The 20,326-nt window shown below is 41.0% G+C and overlaps 1 protein-coding gene across 4 annotated transcripts; it reads right to left on the reverse strand.

The window, feature by feature from the left end:
• Nucleotides 1-10,676: 10,676 nt before the first annotated feature.
• Nucleotides 10,677-19,621, reverse strand: Fabp12 (fatty acid binding protein 12). Of its 4 annotated transcripts, XM_028887572.2 has the most exons (6): nt 19,597-19,621; nt 18,980-19,089; nt 15,852-15,972; nt 14,112-14,284; nt 12,419-12,520; nt 10,677-10,814 (listed from the first exon to the last, which is right to left on the reverse strand). In XM_028887572.2, the coding sequence occupies exons 3-6, from the start codon at nt 15,922-15,924 to the stop codon at nt 10,764-10,766; spliced, it is 399 nt and encodes a 132-aa protein (XP_028743405.1). In that variant the 5' UTR covers nt 15,925-15,972; nt 18,980-19,089; nt 19,597-19,621; the 3' UTR covers nt 10,677-10,763. The 4 variants fall into 4 exon arrangements, with proteins under 4 accessions (XP_028743405.1, XP_037058247.1, XP_037058246.1 ...); XM_037202352.1 differs by lacking the exons at nt 18,980-19,089; nt 19,597-19,621 and adding an exon at nt 17,723-17,971; XM_037202351.1 differs by lacking the exons at nt 18,980-19,089; nt 19,597-19,621 and adding an exon at nt 17,842-17,970.
• Between the last annotated feature and the right edge of the window lie 705 nt (nt 19,622-20,326).

Consider the following 20,326-nt stretch of genomic DNA (forward strand, 5'->3'; position numbering starts at 1 on the left):
TGTCCATGCACACACACACACACACACACACACACACACACATACACACACATTTCATTAATGTAAGATTATAAGTAGTCATTGTTCTTAACTAATTTGGTAGCAGAAGGTCCTTAAATATTGTCTGATTATCAACTTTAACCAGTTGAGTTGTTTGAAATATCCCTGTCTTCTTATCTGGAGCTCAGACTTTTGAAACCTGAGGTCTTGAGGTTTGGAAGAGGAAGAAGAACGTTCACCTCCTTAATGAACAATTAGGTAGAGACAGGAAGTCTAAGGTGTGCAGAGTGGAGCCTCAGTGTCTCTCTGGCGATTCTGTGTGCTGTGTGCATTGAGGGAAACTGACGCAGCAGCAGAAAGGAGCCCTGCGCCTCCTCCAGGACCGCCCCATCGTGTTGGTCACGGGTCTTCCATTATCTTTACTTCATTTTTCTCTATAATGGCTCAAAAGACCGAATACTAAGAAATTTACAACTGTAAAGTTATTTATCCGGTAATCAGGCTTCTTGACCACCTACTTGACATTGTTCGAGTGTTCCAGAATGTGCTGTATGAAAAAGGGAAGCAGGAAAGGGTGGAGACTGGGGATAGGGAGCTAAGAAAGCAAGGGACATGAAAACTATTCTCTTAGCCGTGATTGAGCGAGTAACCAGAAAACAATTCAAGGGTTATATCCGGTAGCATTGTTCTTCTAAAGAGTTTACTAGAACATAATATCTTAAAAATATCAGAACCAAAGGTTTAGGGGCAGGTGAGTCAAATAACAAATGTTTTGGAAGTCACTGGGTCAATAAAGAATAACAATTTTGATGGGTCTCAGCAATCTTTGCCTTCATAGGTCCCTTCTACCATGATAATATCAATATGAAAAACTGCTTTTCCTGTAACTTTAAACATTTAAAGTATTTTTTCCAATATAGACAAAATTTAACAGATTGTTTTAGGAGACCCAAAACTTTACATTTTCCTGGAATGAGAGAATCATGGAAACATTTTTCACGGGGTTCAGTTTTCTTCTTTTAAGACATTAAGAGTCTTAACGGTGTCAGAAAGTATCACGAGCCGTCTGTACTGTGACTGTACCTAGTGGAGACATTAGTCCTGCATCTGTGAGATGGAGTCCATCCCCGGGGTGAAGCAAGATGTCTTTCTGGACATTGTCTGTTTCTCTGGTAACGGAACCTCTGTGTGGTGGACAGTCAGTAGTCCAGCTCAAAGCAGAAGCTGGAGTGGATCTCCTCTTCAAGGATCTCAGATCCATTTGCTAACTAAATTATGGCCTAACGTGGGAAGCTGTGCTTACAGCCCGGCACGGTGACTGTCCAGTGTTCTCCGGTTTCACTAGCTTCTGTGAGGTTCTCAGCATAATTCACCAGCACTTAAGAGTTTCCTCAGGCCTTAGAGGAACGTAGTGAAAACTGCCATGGATTAAGATGAATTAATAAACTGAATAACTTAATAGTCATTAAGAATTGGTGATGAAGATGACGGTGATGACGACGGTGACGCCAATAGTCATTGTTTTGTCTTATACTTGTTTATTCATTAAAAAAGGAATATGAGTATATGAACTTTCACTTGTCTCCCTGATCAAATACAATTAACATTCTCTACTTACTACTTAACAATGTTGTTCCTAGTCCCAAAAGAAGATAATAATAAATTATAAATGTTTTATAATTTCATAAAAATACCATAAATTATTTTTAAACCCAGGATTTATTAAACCAGAATTAAATTAAGATGGAAAGGGGACACAGTCAGTCTCACCTCTGTTGCTGATACTGTAGCAAACTGGGAAAACGATCAAAGAAATTACCAGAAACAGCCAAAGACTCTTCTAATGCTACAATTATGCAAAAATAATAGCAAGCTCCTCATCTCTAATCAATAAAAATGTTCATTTCAATATTATGCTTTGGCATATTTGTCTAGACGATAGGTTCTTTTGAAAATCAGGGTTCCTAAGACCCAGTCATTGCCCTCACTCACTCCTACTTCAGTAATTCTAATTTTAACAGGCCTCCCATAACTGGAAATATGAATTAAATAATAGAAAAGTTATATTTACATTTTGTGAAAGCTCTAGACTGTGCCCTAATTAACAAAGATCATATTGAAAGACTTAATTGCATTGGGCCTGAGATTATGGCTCAGTCAGAGGGTGTTTGCCCAGCATGCACGAACCCTGGGTTCAGTCCCCAGAATCCTATTGGCCAGGCATGATAACCATGCTGTAATCTAAAGGCTGAGAAGATAATGGCAGGGAAGATTAGGAGTTCAAGGTCACCCTGAACTATACCGTGGGTTTGAAACCAGCCTGGAATACATGAGACCCTATCAGAAGAGGAAGGAAGGAAGGAAGGAAGGAAAGAAGGAAGGAAGGAAGGAAGGAAGGAAGGAAGGAAGGAAGGAAGGAAGGAAGGAAGGAAGGAAGGAAGGAAGGGAGGAAAGGGTAGGAAGAGAACAATGTATGTAACCATAGCAACACTGAAAAGTGAGCTATGAGCTCATGAGCAAGTGAAGCAAAGTCACAGGACAGAGGCAGAAGAATGGAAATAAGGTAGACATGCTAACAACATCACGAAGTCACGGAGTTAGAAATAAGAACAAAAGTGGAGAGTTGTAAATCATTCCTGGAGCAAATTTTGGTGTCTAAGATAATTTTAAGGTAGGAGAGATTTAAATTTCACCAGTTTGAATTTGAAACATCCTATCATTCACCCATTATGCTTCTATGTTTCCTTTAGAGCCGAGAGGTCATATGTTTTACTCGCCTCTCTAGTAATTGCCTTATGTCATGTGTACAATGTGTCCTAAGTACCAGGAAACACTCTAAGTGTGTTCATGTAGACTAAATCTTTTAATCTCCACAACAACCCTATGATGTGAGCATAACTGTCATCACACTTTTACAGCTGGGTAGACTGAGGCATAGAAATGTTTGGTTATTTAATTCAGGTCACCCAGAGGCATAGCAGCAGAGTCCCACGTTTAACTTCAAGTGTCTGTGGCAAACCCTCCTGTGGTTTGTAAGGAGCATATGTGGACTGACCACCTGGTACACTGGTCCCCCAGAGGCTGCCCCAAACAACCTGTAGCCTTGAAAGAGTCACTGTCAATGACCTTTGTCTGTCTGAGCTCCACATACCCACTCCAGATTAGAACTCTACACAATGTTCTCTGTGAGAGCCCCATGAACAGCTCTGCTGGGTCTGCTGCAAAATGACTTCCCTAGAGACAGGAAGTAAATGGTGAAAGGCTCCCTTCTTCATGCTTGCTCTCATGCCTCTAATATTCCTCTAATATAGACCACCTTTGATCCATAGGCAATTAACATCACCCTACTTCTTAGTAGCATTTCATTTGTTCCTATCCCATATTTTATCTAAGTACTTCCTGAATCTAAATTTATGTTATCTCCCAAATTTAAATATCAGCCTAAAAGAAAATAGAACATTGCTTGGGGGTCATAACCCCTTTGGGGGTCAAATATCAGATGTTCTTCATATCAGATATCCTTCATATCAGATATTTACATTATAATTCATAACAGCAAAATTACAGTTGAAGTAGCAACGACATAATTTTGTGGTTGGGGTCACTGCAACATGAGGAACTGTAAAGGGTTGCGGCATTAGGAAAGCTGAGAACCACTGAAACAGAAGATTGAATTATTTACAACCTGCGGCAGTGGTGGGGTTGTCTCAGGGATCAATTGAAGAGACTTATTATCCTTTAAACAAGAAGCTATTTCCTCTGTGCTCACAGAGTTGACAAATACCGGCTTAAATTTGTCCTAATCAATTTAATTATTTTATATTTATTTGTGTTCATTTCTTTTGGGGATTGGACAATTGTGTGAACACAGGAGTTTGAAAAACGCAAAGACCTGTGGCTGGCAGTGTGTCTTCAGAGCTGGGAGAGCACCATGCCCTTCAGCTACGTGTCTGACGTTAAGAAGAACCTGACATCTGTACAGTTTGTAAGAGGAGAGGAGGAGAGAAAAGCCCCCCAGGGTGCCGCTGCATTAACAGCCCCATGCCCATCCTGTCACGGTTGTCTGCATTCCGACCCCCAAGACTTGTCCAGACTGAGCTCATCCAGTATTCGAAAATGACTGAGATTAACCCAGCCCTTTTCCCAGCAATGTCTGGCTGTGAAAGAGATCTCAAGACAGAAAGCTTTTTGAAGAGCCAAAGAAAACAGCGTCATTTGAGGACTCCTGATAGGAGATATCAGGGAGGTGGAAGAATTCGAAAAAGGCTTACACTAAATAAATGGATCTCATATTGGGAATAAACTTTTGGACAAGTAACTATGATTTTACTCCTCCATTCTATAGAAAACCTACTTTTTCTTCACTTACATGTTTTTCCTTTATATCTAAACCTCATAAGTTTTGGGGAATTTGCAAAAAACTGAAAATACATCAAAACTAAGAAATCGATGGTTTAGAAAAAGCTGGCATGACTAGGCACCTGTTAGAATAGATCAAAGTTATGGCTATTCCATCCACTGGCAAGGAGGTGACAGAACGGACATTTCACACAGTGCTGCTGGGAGTGTCTGAGAGCATGTTCTTTAACATCAAGTTTGTGTTTACACTACACCCAGCCATTCCAGAGAAACATGACGGAGAATGTTTCTAGCATAGGCAATAATCAGGGCTCTACCATAGCACAGGATGGGGGCAAGAACATAAACTCAGATTTTAAAAACAAAAGAGATGGGAATGTTTTTAAAAGATTTAAATATTAAGAAAAGTGGTTAAGATATCAATGCTGTGTTAGTAAACTGCCCAGCCGACACTTACTACTGTATATAGCGCCACCTTGAGGAAAACCATGGGAAATGCCATTTCATGTTTAACAAAGCTGGAGTCGTTGATCTACTCGCCCAGCATTTACACAGCACTTCTAGGTATGCAAAATCTTGTTCTGGCTTCTGGGAACACAGTGAACCCAAACCCAAACCAAATGATGCCCTTCTTCTTGGAATTTATCAATGCAGAATGTCAGTTTTCTTCTTAAATCATGTATGGCCATACACAAACTAATTCTTAAAATATCTATAAATGTAGAGAAACATTACAGAAAGCTTTTCTGTATCACAAATCGTTAAACCAGAGCACCACACATTTTTCTTCCCTAATGAATTGTATAGCAGAGATTTGTATAAATCAGGGCTTATTGCACCATTCCATTTAGATTATCCCAAGAATTTTAGTGGGTGGTGTGGCACGCATCTATCCACCACCCCAAGGACTGAGGCACATGCCTCCCTTACCTAGCTGAAGGGGGGATGCTTCTGAGGACGCACAGCTGCAGCCCCACCCTGGAATGATGGCACCCTCTCTTCAAACTGTCATTGGTTGTGCCTTCCAGGGGAGTGTTTACACCTGGGTACCCCAAAGCGTTCCCCAGCCTCCACTTCATCTGCGTGTCAGCCTGGGTAGACTTTTTTGCTGTGTCTTCAAACCTACTAAATTCTGTCTTAGGGTTTTAATTGTTCGTAACCTTATGTAGCAAATGCTCATTTCTGACATTTTATCAGCTTTAGTGTCAGCTCTTTTGTGATTTTCCATTAGTCACGTTATGATCAGGTTCATTAAATCCATCAGCATTTGAGCATATTTATAACTTCAAGTCCATATCTGCTAACTCCATTATCTCTGTCACTTCTGGATGTGTTTCAAAGTGAGATGTTTTCCATTTATAGGCTGTTTTCCTGTTTCTGGTCTTGTTTAACGATTTTGGAGTGGAGCATAGACAATATAAACACAGTCTTCTTGAATGTTGTGTGTTGTCTTCATTTAAGGAGTGTTGGTCATTGTTCTTTTTTCCTTTACTCCTTTAAAAGTTATTTTAATATACTGTTTTTACGTTTTGAGACTCGCACAAAAGCAGGGGATGTATTTACATCATATTTAACTCCTTCACTACAACTCAACTGTCCAAGCCTTAAGTTTAATTCAGCTGACTCTGGCACAGTTTTTACTCTAGGCATAGGTTAGCTTTCCTGCCAAGACCAGCCACTTCTGGGTCTTTTCTAAGTGTTGAGGGCAGACACTGGCTGCTCTACCTAGCCTCAACTCCACTCCCTGCCTTCTTGGAGGTCTGCCGAGGGCTCGTTCCACAGCAATTTGGCCATTTGATCCCTGGCTTCACTGAAGTTTTCACTGTGTGCAAGTGCAGGGCACCCGTACCTCTGACATGTGGACTCCTACTTTCTGTAGCCTCCCTTCCCTCCAGAACTCTACCCACCTCTTTCAGGTGCCTTAAAATTCTGTTCAAACTGCCGGGAGGCCGCTCTGTTCTTACTACCGAGTCTCAGCACTACCATCAAAGCTGTTCCTAAACAAGACACTGTGTCTGTGTTGGGGCCCATGTCAAATATTTCCCTTTCCTAAGCCATCATGGTCTTGGATTTCCTATGTTCTAATCTCTGAAAACATCTGCTTCTGATATTTTAGCCAGTGTTCTAGCTGTTTATGACACAGGGGCAACCCTAATCCTTGTGTCAACAATGACACAGAACCAAATGCCCACCTTCCGGTACCTCTCATCCATGCACAGTACATCACTGATACACGCTCACCTCCGGAATGCAAAGCTTCCAGTTTATGACATCCTTAGGATGTTTTGTTTACTTGTGGTGCTAGAGGTCAAATCCAAGGCCTTGCACATGCTAATCAAGTGCTCTTCCACTGAGCTATATTTCCATGCTGAATCTTGTTCATTAAGATGTATTTGACAGCTATTATGGGTTGTGAGTGAGGAGCATGACTTTTACCTATCTAGGAAGTAAACAGGTCGTGCAAAGCGATCTGCAGAGGAAGAGAGGTGCTACAGTCTAGACTCAAGCAATTCCGTTCTGGATTAACCAAGTGTTTACAATCCAGGATTTATCAGAACCTTGTTATTTTGAAACATATTTTAGTCTCTCCTTACAGGAGTAGACAAAGCAAAGTTTGTCAAGATAATACAGCATCTCTCACATGTATTCCACCCTTGATAAGTGGGTGCTTGGTGTTTAAGGACCACAAAATCCATTACTCAAAATCAAGAAAAATAATATACCCTAGTAATACAGGGTTTTTTTGGGGGGGGTGAGATGATGAAAGTATTTATAATTAGATTATGATTGACAACTTTATAGAAACCGTGAACTTTAGCAAGTGAACTTTATTGTGTGTGAACTGTATCTTGATAAAGCTTTTTAAAAAACCCTTTATTTGAAATAATTGATGTGAAATTTATCTCATTGCTCCATCACAACTTTATGCAATAATTGTATCCTTTTCCATGCCCATCTGCATCATCCTTAGAGCAACAGGATGCAAAGTACTTAATTCCTGGCAATGATTGACGTAGATAACATTTTAGTATGAAAAGGCTGAGTGTAACCAAAAGAAAATGAGGACTATTAGACAGGAAGTAAATAGATCATTTTGAAGGTGTTCTCTGGAACCTTTCCTGGCAATGAGAGAAGCATGAGGCATGCAACACGAGGTGCCTCTTGGGGTTTAGTTTTGTTTTTGTTTTTTGGGTATCTGCATCCTATAGACTGGAGGAGAGGTCCATTGCAAGTGCTAAGAATTAACATTAAGCTGTACATTTTATACAAAGAAGCCCCTTCTCCTGAGTGAGGAAGATCTGACTCTTTTACCATAAAGCTTAAAGAGTCACAGTCAGCAAGAGGCCTGTTTGCACTGGCTTCGGACTGTATTCAAGTTATTTACATAACTGTCTCATCAACAGTCTGGTCAAGGCAGTGTATGCCTGTAGTCCCCGATTCTCAGCTTCTAAGGAGGCTGAGACAGGAGCATGGCTTGATCTGGAAATTCAGGGCCAGTCTGAACACCATACTGAGAGTCTGTCTCCAAACGCCTCCAGATCTAGCCAGCTGTTGTGGTGCACATCTGCAGCGCTAACATACAAGAAGCTTGGAAAGGAGGGCTGCTGAGAGTTTGAGGCCAGCCCAGGCTATATAGAAGACCCATTCAAAGGAAAACAAAATAAAAACCAAAAGGCAAACAAACAAACACATTCTGCTTAAAGTAGTTTAGAGCTACAGCTCTGTTTTTTTGTTTTGTTTTTGTTTTTGTTTTTGTTTTGTCCATAAGGATATGACATGCTGGGAACATTTGCTAAGAGAATATCACACAATAGAAAAAGGATCCTGTTGCTTTCCTGCCTGGGGCACCTCAGTTCTCTACTCTGTTGAGTGAAGAATTCTACTCTTGGATCCTCAGCGTCCTGCCCAGTGCTAAAAGTATATTTTCATGTCATCCCCACACTTCCCAAACATCTAATACCCATCAGTGTTCCCGAGAGAAAGCACTCACTCATCTGTAATGCTAGCCTAAAACCTGGCTGCTCTCCTGCTCCACTGACTCTGACATTATGCCTCTTGTCCTTAGATCTAACCATTGAGTTACAGTTCCTGGAAACTTGGTCTCACACAGGGCATTGATGAGTTGCGGCTGGGCTCTCTCTATCCTTGTGTCTGCAGCTGAGGCAGGTTATCTCCCTGACCCCATAAGGACATGAGAGTTTAGGTAGGGGAGATTTCTCAGGCTTTACAAGTTCAAGTTAACACTTTTAGGTTTTTAAATGTTTTTATTACAGTTATTTATTCTGTATGTTTGCCTGTGTGAGCACCCACATTCATGCATATTCCAGGCATGTATATGGAAGTGAGAGGAAAACTTTCAGGGGTCCATTCTACCCTTCTACCATGCAGGTCCTAAGGATGGAACTTGGGTCATTAGTCTTGGTAGCAAGTGCCTTTACCTGCTGAGATGCCTTACAAGCCCTCAAGTTAATAGTTTGAATTGTATGTTATTGTTATTACACACAGACACCAACAGAAACTCTACTAATTATTGCCTTTCTTTCTGGGGAAGCATCTGGGATCACAGCTAAAGAACACGAAGTTTTGAGTCCCAAGCTTAGTTTGTAACTCTGCCCTGGTGTTGACGAGCTGAGGGTCTTTAGACAAATATGTAAGCTCTCTTAATCTTAGTCTACGCCTTTATAAATATCTCACAGAGAAGATGAACTTACTCAGAGGAAATGTTTATCAGTGAATATTGCTGAAGCACGGCTCAGAAAAACAATCAGTGATGTGGTGTGGATTGTGAATTAGGCTCAAATTCCCATGTGTTGGTGGCTTAGAACCCAGGGTACGGAGCTATTAGGAAGTGTGGGCCTGAGACTCAGCGGGAAGGAGTTAGGTCACTGGGGGCTTGCTCGGCCAAGGGGACTTGAACCCCTTAACTCCCCCTTCTCTCCCTTTGCTCCTTGGCCCATGAGGAGAACAGGTTTCCTCTAGTGCACACTCCCAGCCTGCCTTGATATCACACCTTGCCACAGGCCTAAAACGCAAAAGAACCATTCATAGAGTAGTCTCTAAAACCGTGAACCAAAATCAGTCTTATCTCTTTTGAAGTTTATTTTCTTTTCTGGTCCTTTATATAAAAATACAAGATTGGTGAGCACAGTTCAATACCAATATTGACATTTATTGTTCATCTCAGGTTATTAGCAGCTCAATTATTCCAGTAGGACATTACTTTCCCAAACATTTACTAGAAAGAAAATATTGAACATTAACCTTATTTAAATAACCTGTGTAATCATTTATTTATGCTTGGTTTAATGAGATGGAGTCTTGCTGTGTAGCCTAGGCTTATATTCAAGATCCCCCTGCCATCAGAGTGATTATATTACAGGTGTGCATGACCATGCCTAGATCTACTTGTTTTTAGTGAGTGGGTTTCTCTGTCTTTTCTAGTAATGTGTTGGGAACATCTAACTTGCAGAATATGACCCAAAGAGAATAACCAAACTATCCAGACTATGAAGTGATGGTTATACTCCTTTAGATAATTTCATATCCCTCAAATACTCTAAATAATGATGATTGACATGAGCCAGGTGGTACACACTACATCAATGCTGTGGTGTGGGAAGATGACTTCTCTAAATACTGAAAAGAGAAGGTGGAACTGAACCTTTGCTTCTCTGCCCAGAGTGGTCTTTGTCACACTGATGTCCATGCAACTCTTTTTGCTAATTACAAAATTCATTTCAAAATTAGTTACAAAATGAGGTCACAAAAGTGATGTCAGAGCATTCTGTCCAGGATCAATCACTTGCTTTGTAACATTTTGCTCATGAATTCCCCAAGATTAGAGTAGACAGTGAACTGATGAGGGCCTTTTTAACCCATCTACAAAGTTAGGTGACTGATCCATGTTGTCTCTACAATCACCCCCAGGCCTGACGTGAGTTCCAATACAGGTAGAGCAGACTGCCCTCCATCATGGTGGCCATGCTTGTAATGTTCTTTGTAACACAGCTGGGCATTCAGATGGACTGTTCCTTAATTCTAAATGTGTCTTTCATGTTCAACTCTAGCGTAACACTATGTCCTATGCTGTTTATTCAAAGATAATGTCATTTATCAATACAGTCAAGATCACATTTAATTGGCATAGATATGCTATACTTATTGACAGAGGAAAATATCTGCATGCAGTCCTCTCTGAATCCTGGCTGTGCATTGTGCAGACGAGGCTACCCCCTCTCACAGATTCTGTTGCTAAACTCTACCATACAGCCAAATTTAAAAGGGGAGCCACATGTTGATACTTATTCAAGAAGTCATACGATTTTACTTGGGAATTTTATTTAAATAACATTAGTAATTTGGGTCACAATTTGAGAACACCAAGTCCTTGAGATTGAATGTTCTTATATTCTCTCGTATGTACGAGTACAGATGACATTATTCAGTGCACTTTCCTGGAAGACAGAAGACGGAAATATTTCAGTAAAGCTAATAAAATTGACATCTAGGAAATATTAACTAAGCACTATCCACATATGAGAATTCTGGGAAGTTTGAAAAAGAGATCTATGTTAGATTATACAGATAGGTACTACTGGTATACATATTATCCACAGTGGGTCTGTATATACAGGCTATGCAAATATATATTTAAAAATGTGAAAAGAGAAGGGACTATAGTTTGGAACCTGAAGCTTTTATTTATGTATTTTGAGGCGCCACATCAAAGCATTTTTGCTATCTTGTGCACTGTCCAGTTTTTAAATAAGAATACTAACTTACATGGATGTAGCATTGCACGGTTTTCAGAAAACAGACAAATTCAGCTCTCTCAGAAAGCCTTCTGAGATACCACTTAAGGAATTGTAAGTCATGGGAAGATTAAATAACTTGTCCAAAGTTCTGACTGATAGATATAAAACCTTAGATTCTGAGTCTAAGTGGTTTTCCTAGTGTAATTAATCGCTGCTATTGAACCATTGTTTGCCTATTGGCTAATGTTATTCTTTCTTTCTTCCAGACAGGGTTTCTCTGTATAGCCCTTGTTGCTCTGAAACTCACTCTATATAGATCAGGCTGGTCTTGAACTCAGAGTTCCACCCGCCTCTGCCTTCCAAGAGCTGAGATTAAAGGCATGGGCCACCACCATCCAGCAATAAACTCATTCTTAATCCTCTCCTTTTGATGTAAAAAAATAAAATTCAGCCTTCCTTACAGCAAGAAAAATGTCCTGTATTAAGAGTGAGGACAGACCTTTTTCTTTTCCTCAATGCAGATCTTGTGTCTTTCCTTTGAACTATGTTACATTATGCCAGAGATTGCCAGAGATAGGTTTCTTTTTCTTTTTTCTGGTAGAGTTTGGGATAAGAATCATTGCCTGGATTCCCTCCCATCTCTAGGAGTGGGAAAGGTATCTGGGAAGCCTTGCTGAGAGAAGCAGAAGGGTTCAAAAAGAGGCTAATTGGCATTCAGCCAGGCGAGTTCTAATCCCAACACCTCCACACTAGCTTTCTGTGAGGAGGTAGGTCAATGTATGCATGACGTGTTTTCTGTTCTGTTTGATGGACTGGTGTGTCTTAGCTCACAGGATTAGAATGAGGATTAAGTCAAGAACAACATGGGCATGCTGTAGAGACACACACTTGCCCTGAGTCAGGTCTCCTCCTCCTTACACTGTGAAGCACTGCAGTACCTGTTCTTCACACCTAACTTAAACCCTCTCTTCTTCTAAGCAGTGACAAATCAATCCTGCCCTGGGGCAGAGCGCCACAGCAACCTTCCCTCGCTGTGGAGCCTTTATTGTACAAGTCTGCGCTTGCTTTCGCTCATGCGTAAGTGGGAAAGCCAGGGACACATTATCTTTCAAATCTTTTTAGAGCTTCAACTCCTCAATCCATATGCATTTCAAATTCTTGTGAAGACATGGTTGTCTGCAAATGTATCTGCTCAACTCTTGTAAGAGAAGCAAGACTCATTTTCTTGCTTTAGGATAGGCTACTTAGGTGCTTTTCTGGTAGATGTTGTAGGAGCCAAGGAAAAAAAGTGAGAAACTGCTCACCACCACCATTTTCCCGTCGACCAGCCTTCTGCGGATCATGGCTTCTTTGCCATCCCAGTCCTGAACTTGAACCAAGGAGTCGTTATCTAAGATTACTATATTCTGTAAAATAGAACCGAATTCAGGTTGACACATTTGAGCATTGATGTCTCTTAGAAGGGGCTAAATTCACATTTGTTGGGATACTGTGGATTTGAGATGATATTAAACTTTTTGTTTCAAAACCTTCCCAGCAGCACTTTGCTGGATGATTCTTCTGGGGGAGGGGAAAATTTATAAGAATAAAAGTAATGACTTAAGGAAGAACTTTATCTTTTACAGTCTAGAGAAGGCCTTATTTTTATCAATCAGAAATAAGCATCAGATTCAACAACATGAAACTCATTAAGAAAGTCCCAATAAAGCTTAAAGGAGCAAAGTCCCCTTTCCTGTTCATACCCATAGTATTTCCCATGGTATTTGTTTGTTTTAATTGCACTTTTTTCTGTAGTTTCTTTTAAAGATTTTATCACAGATATCTCAGATGCCTTTATTAATTGTCTCAGGTCAAAATTCTTTCAATTTACATACACCAGAATTCTAAGTCCCCTGTTTATTTAGTTACTCTGTGTCAAAAGGGTACAATCATTCCTTTAATCAGAATGTTGACCTTAGTAGAGAGTAAGGGTCCTCTACTGAGGTCTTTCACTCAAGCAGGAAGGATTTGTTGATCAGCTACTATCCACCAAACACTGGGCTCTGTGAAACAGGTGACAAATGCCATTGTTTAGATGGCACAATCTAGTATGGGGAAAACTGAAAACACACAAAAATAAAACACAGGAAAAATGTATATTATAAATAGATGCTATGTTTCAATTGGAGGCATGAGATGCACGTAAAAGTTATGTCACTTCCGGGCTACGCAAATGTGCAAATGAACAATGTTGTGTCCCTTTCTCTTCCTTCTTGACTGAGGAGACCACGGTACCTACAATGGTACAGTTACAAGGAATGAGGTATGTGAAACTCCTCTGGCCTGGGTCCCTGAAAGATTAAAAGCCTTACACACACACACACACACACACACACACACACACACACACACACACACCTCCTTATCTGTACTCCAACACTTCATATGGACTTTGAGTTAGAAATAATTCTCCATTGTGTTTTAGCCATTGAGAACCTCAGATTCATGGGACAGGATTATAATCTCATCTCTATCAGCTAAGACAAGTTGTGTCCATTGTAAAGTTCCATGTGTGGAGTCTACAAAATGAAAGGGAGAACTTTTATTTCTGAGAGATTAAATACTGATTTAAGTAGACCACTCTCCAAATGTGCAGGTGCTCATCAAATATTTCATCCCCTCCACCCAGGGGGAATCATAATGGGCAAATTCAGAGGATCTAGAGCAACCTGGGAAGAGTCTTAATGAGGAATCGTCTCAATCAGTTTGGCCTGTGGGTATGTCTGTGGGGGACTGTCCTGATGGCTAATTGATGTCAGAAGATCCAGAAGATTAGCTGGTAGAGATGAGGTTATAATCCGGAGAGATCATAATGTATATTTTCTTTCAACATCTTCAGGTTCAGTGTTTAGGCAAAAATTTGTTTAGGAAACCCTTGAAATGTATGTTGGCTGTTGCTGCCTAATACAATATTTCTAATTAAATATCAGTTCTCTGAAGGTCTGATGCAGGCCTCACCTTGTTTTTGCGGCCACTTGGTGTGATTTCCTCAAACTCCTCCCCCAGCTTGAAGGAAATCTCATTGTTTTTGAAGATGCTTTTGGTTTTGATGGTGATCACATCTCCATCTACACTGATGGTCACGGTAGGTTTTGCCAGACAGCCCAGCTTCCTGTTGACTCTTCCTACTCCTAGAAGGAAGATAATGAACACATAGTTATATGTGTTGTTGACTTCAAGGACTCCTTCTATTTGTACAATTCTTTCCTAAGGAGGAGGTTTCTGCAGTAAGCAGACTTCACGCTGTATGTGTTCAAATACCTATTTTAATCGTATTTACTTACTTGTGTGTGGTGTATGTGTACATGTGCATGGGTTGTTTGTTCTCTACTACACTTTTTAATGTTATACACTTTATTATTAAAAACTTTGCAAATAAAAACATTACACACCAAAATTTACCAGACCCAAAGTTTTACACAACTCAGTATTACATATTTTATTGTAGCACAATACATGTAACAAATTTACCATTAAATGTACAATCAATGGCATTATCTGCATTGTGATGTTGTATAGCCAATTCTATAGAGGGTCTTAAATATATTATTAGTGCATTAAATATATTGTTATTCATCTTTCTTTTCTTTTATATTTATGTCTTAGAGATTTTAATGTAAATACACACACACACACACACACAATATGCATCATCATGTATGAGATGCATATACCAAAGGTTATTTTTTTGTCCACTCATTGAAGACCGATTAGTTTATATTTTTTTGCTTCAGATGCTGCTTCAGAGTTAACCTTGTGCATATAGTGTTGGGCAGTACATGTAGGGATGCTTTCAATAGAAATAGAATTCCATGGGCAACAATATCTAGGGTAGTTTTTCTTAGCAGGTGACTTGGGGAAATATTATAATGTGGTTCTCATGTTTTCTGTCGACATATAATCACAGCATAGATCATATTGGATAATTACTTCCAAATGATTCCTATCCTACTTCCCAGAACCTGTGGATATTTCCTTGTATGCTGAGGGAATGGAGGAGATGTGCAGAGCGAGGACTGTAAGGAGATTGTGGTGAGAGAACCCTCAGTGAGATCACAGTGTACTCCTAAGAGAAAGCGGGCAGGGGGTGAGACGGCTCAGGGGGAAAGAAGAGAGAGACTCATGACCTAAATTCAACATCAGCATCCACACAAGGTAGAAGGAAAGCACCAAGATTCCAAGATTCCACAGAGATGTCCTCTGACCTCTGTACCACACCATGGCCCAGGTACTCACACGCATGCATCGTGTACACACAATAATAATTAGTTGATAATAATGTATTAGAGGAAAGATGTATTAGACTACAGAAGAAAAAAAAGTCAGGGAGAAAATGGCAACAGAAGTAGTCCTGGACTCACATTCCAAGGAATGTCAGCAGCCACCAGAAGCAAGAAGACGAAATTCAATAAAGATCAAGGCAAATACTTATTAAAACAGCTACTCTTTAAAAGCATGTTTTTATCATAAATTATTTACTAAAATAGTTTTCTGTTCAGTATATGATGTATATGCACTGTGTTTCTATGGATCCGTGGAGATCCACTAATCTCAATCTAGTTTGCACAGAACTACATCTTGGTGGTGAATCAACATTGTTTTCTATGTGAAAGATTGCTCTTATTTCACACACAGCAAGTCATTCTCCATCAAAGTATCTTTCATACTGGATATGATGTGCACATAAACATGGCTCACCCAGTTCCTTCAAATAGTTTTCAAAATTTTCACAAGAAACAGATTTCCATGTTCCTTGAAGCTGGTCCACCATCACGTCTCAGTGAAAACTGCTTCATATGGATGTGTGCATTGGTGTTCCCTGAAATGGGTTTGGAACCTGTTTTTAATACAATTCTGAATACAGAAAACTAGACGGAAAAGTGAGGAACTCCCACCTTTACGATTCAAAAGTTCTCTACAGCATCAAGAAGCCAGGATGGAAACAGACCAGGCAGTAGCCTTCGGCAGGATTAGCCATGGCTAAGCCAGCACTTACAGGAGGCTACCGCCCTTCTCCAGCACTGGCCACCACACAGGTGATCCGAGTCCTCTTATGCCACAAGACTCCTGCGCCAAGATCTGCACACAGATGATTTGTGGAAAACCACTATGCTGGCTGGTTAGTGATTCTATTTTTCTCTTATATTCTTCTTGACCATTTGGACTAAAAGCCAGAGAGTATGCATATATAGTGCCTGGCATTTGAAATGGAAAGTTTAGTCAGGCTTAGAACCACCATTGCATGCTACTGAGCAAAAGATTGTAACTAAAATAATAGGAAAGAGAGTAAGTTTTCCAGGGGCCTGGTCCGGTACTCATCGGCTGAGGCTTGCCTTGCTTGGACAGAACCCAACATTCTTAGCCAGCTCCTTAACTTAGAGTGGTTCCCTTCTTTGCAACCAGAGGTAGGACAGTAACCACATCAACTAGAGAACAGGACTGCAAATGGCAAATTGAAGGACAAACTTGCCCTTCAACCCACCAGCCCCTGAGGACTTCCTGGTGGGTTGAAGCAATGCTTGCAATCTCTGTGTTAGCATATGACCACTAAGAAATGTGGGTGTTACACATTCCTTAAGACAGAAAAGGTGGTAAAACTTTTGTAATTCCCATTAAAATGTTCAATTTCCAAAACCCACAATAACTGCGAAGATCATTAACCAGTTCAACTGTTTTCCTAACAATTATTCAACAAACATAAATGGAGCAATGAGTGTTACATGCCTAAGAAGACTAAGAGACTTTGTGTATACTAATAATTAAACATCCCAGCTATAGAGATAAGGAGACAATAACATTCTGGTTGGTTCTTTCCTGAGTTAGGCAACTTGACATCATGATTTTATATATATATAATTTATATATTTATATATATATTTATATATTATATATATATATTAATGTATAAATATTGTAAGTTTATGTCCACCCCATGTAGTAGTCATGAGTAGTAGGCAAAAAAATGACCTGGCGGTTCTCAAATAGAAGGCACTAAAGTTCCTCTGTTGAACATGCTACTGCACGTGTTATTGTCCCTCCTGAACAAGACATGATGCTGGAATGATGTTGCTCTGTGGCTGATAACTTAGGCATTCAGAGGTGCCAGTGGCTGAACCATGACACAGAATTCTGGCCTAACTTCTGTCTCTAGCACCCGACTCCTCTCTTCATGAGGCAGCATGTCAGGTTCAAGCACTAGCTAACCTCCAATGGCAAGGTTGCTTAGTCTACTTGGTTATTCAAGTGACAGATACTTTCCGGTGTTCATTAATAGGAGTCAATCATCTACATTCCATTCTGCACCAGCCATGCTTGTCTGCCATTCTTCAGCCCATCCTCACAGATTTCCAACCAGCCTCTGTAGTCTACCTGTTGCTATATGTGTATTCCTGTCCCAGGCCACTGCTCCATCCACATAAACGAGGTGACCGATACACCACTCTGTCCATGGAAACAATTTCCCCTCACTACTTCTTAAGCACCCCCCTCAAAGTAATAAAATATCGGCCATTGCCACTTGCTCCCAACACTGAGCTGGCTAACACATAGAGCATATGTTCAGGATTTACCTCCCGACTTTGACTGGCTGTACCCCTTCCCATATTGTTCTGGTATCATCTGAGGATGGGGGGCTTCTGGTATTGTGATATGTGACGTAGGAGTCAGGGATGCTTGCTCATGAGGTTACCTTGTGACTTTTGGACTTCCTAAACTTGCTCTCAGACACAGTTTAGTCCTGTGGTGGACTGCTGCTAGGCCTGCGTGGGGTAACAACTGTGCATCTGTAGAGTCCAGCTCATAATGGATAGTTCCATTCCCTATGGAGTCCTCTAGCTCAGAATTCCATCACTACTTAACTACCTAACACAGGAACTCTATCAAAAGGCACCTATGTTTCTGTTGATGATGGTGTGCCATTGCCCAGCAACACCAGAATTCTGTGTTGGAATGCTCCCGTACACACCCTGGGCCATCCTGTCTCTTTCCTGCTACTAAATATCCAGCATCAGAGGGTTTGTCAATCTTAAGGCTCAAGCTGTTACTATCGCCCCAACTTTCTGCAGCTCCTCCTCATGCATGCTGCTCCACTCAAAGCAAGAAGACTGTTTTATCTGCAACACAGTTGGGGGCCCATTCCTTGATTACATCGCCACCACGAACCAAGGTTTTCTACAGAAATGTTAGTAGAAGAGGCAAAATACAGCAATTTGTATTTTGGAGAGATGACTGTAAGTGGCCTTGACTAAGCTGGACCCTTCGACTCACAAGAATAGAAGCACTCTCAATAATTTTGAAATACATTTTATTTTTTAGTTGTATGTGTATATCTGTATGTGGCTATGTGTACACGAGAGCAGGTGCCCTCAGGGTCCAGAGGTGTTGGGTCCATTTGGAGCATGAATTACAGGTGGCTGTGAGCCATCTGATATGGGTGCTAAGAACCAAACCTAGGTCCTCTAAAAGAGAAGTGTATAGTCTTAAGCACTGAGCCATCTCTCAATCCTCAGGATTATGTTTTGTTGTCGTTTTCTTTCGTTGAGGGTATTATTTTGTTTTTGTTTGATTCAAAGCCTCACTATATGGCCCTGGGTGGCCTGAAAATATCTATGTAGACCAGACTGGTTCTACAGGCACAGAAATCCCTCTGCTGCCCCAGTGCTGGGAGTCAAGGGCATGTGCCACCACACCCAGCTCATCACCAATGTCAACCCCGCACTCTGAATTGCACATGCCTTACCAATGCCTCCAGCATGTTAGCCTCTCCTTGTTCATCCCTCTGCCCCGTGGGGTGTTGTGTAGCAGTTGTCCACATAGTTCAGTCTCACCTGGCTGTATGATGACCGGGACCAGAGGTTTATCCAGCCCTGGGACTAAGGTGCATGCATACTCTCTGCTTCATGGAAATGCAGTTTGTCGTTTTCTTTTCTAATCTTTTCTGGTTGGGATAGAGAAGGACGACCAGTCACTATCGGCATCTACGCAGTAAGGATGCGCTATTTTTTGTGCTAGGGAGAAACCCCTCAAGCAGAGCCAGGCATAGCATAAGTGTAATCTGAGTTTGCAGGAGTCTTTAGTCATCCTCCAGGATGCATGTGTGGCATGCTAGCACAGTGTGTTAAATGAGGTACATGCTGCACACCGCTACCAATGTTCCTCAGCAGCTGCAGAGAAGTATGGACATCTGCCGTTTGTCCCCATCACCATTACTAAATACACTTCTATTTTTTGCTTCTGCTGGGAATCAAGCTTGGAGCCTTAAATACACTAGGCAGACATGCTACCAACGAGCCACACTCCCAGTTCCCAGATACAACATCATTTGATCCACTATTATAGCCAGGGCAAGAGAGGGGTGAGGTTGGGGAGGTGCAGGAATGTGCCTCTTGTTAAGGTAGTTATATTCTTGGCCTGGCGGTAAAGTGCTGCCAGCTGGCCCACTTACGTTCAGATTCTCTTCATCCCCTCTGTTATCAATGAGCCAAACTCCATGGCAACCATAGAAGAGCAACTGAAACTTAGTGACACTGTGGTCTCTCCCATTGGTGCGTCCCTAATTGCCCCATAAATGATGCAGCTTCTGGACTTATGGGGCATACTCCTCTGAATTTCTACACACACACACACACACACACACACACACACACACACACACACACACACACACACACACCCTTTCCATAGAAAGATATAGAGATGATAATAACCTGTAATAAATCTTAAAACTTGACCACAAAGGAGATGAAAGCCTCACCATACAAGATCTCCATCTTCTGGCACACTGAATTTGAGTTATTTCAGCTAAACCGTTTGAAGTACTTTAGAGATGGACAAGGCTCAATTAGCCCTTTAGAGCCTACTGAGTGAAGATCCCCACACTGTCTTTGCTTTCACAGGGGGACTAGAAAGAGACACACAAAATGCTCCCAGCATTATGAAAAAATTTAAAACTGTGCTGAATCTCCCCATTCTTTCATATGAATGCCTAGCAATGTAACAGGAAGCTATTGAATGTAGCTAGAGTTTTTCTGCCTTGCCTACAATCAGAACAAATCTCTGTCACCCGCCAGTCCCATAGCCGCTCAGACCCAACCAAGTAAACACAGAGACTTATATTGCTTACAAACTGTATGGCCGTGGCAGACTTTTTGCTAACTGTTTTTATATCTTAAATT

Source organism: Peromyscus leucopus, chromosome 2, assembly GCF_004664715.2.
Source record: "Peromyscus leucopus breed LL Stock chromosome 2, UCI_PerLeu_2.1, whole genome shotgun sequence".
In the NCBI taxonomy this organism is placed as follows: Eukaryota; Metazoa; Chordata; class Mammalia; order Rodentia; family Cricetidae; genus Peromyscus; species Peromyscus leucopus.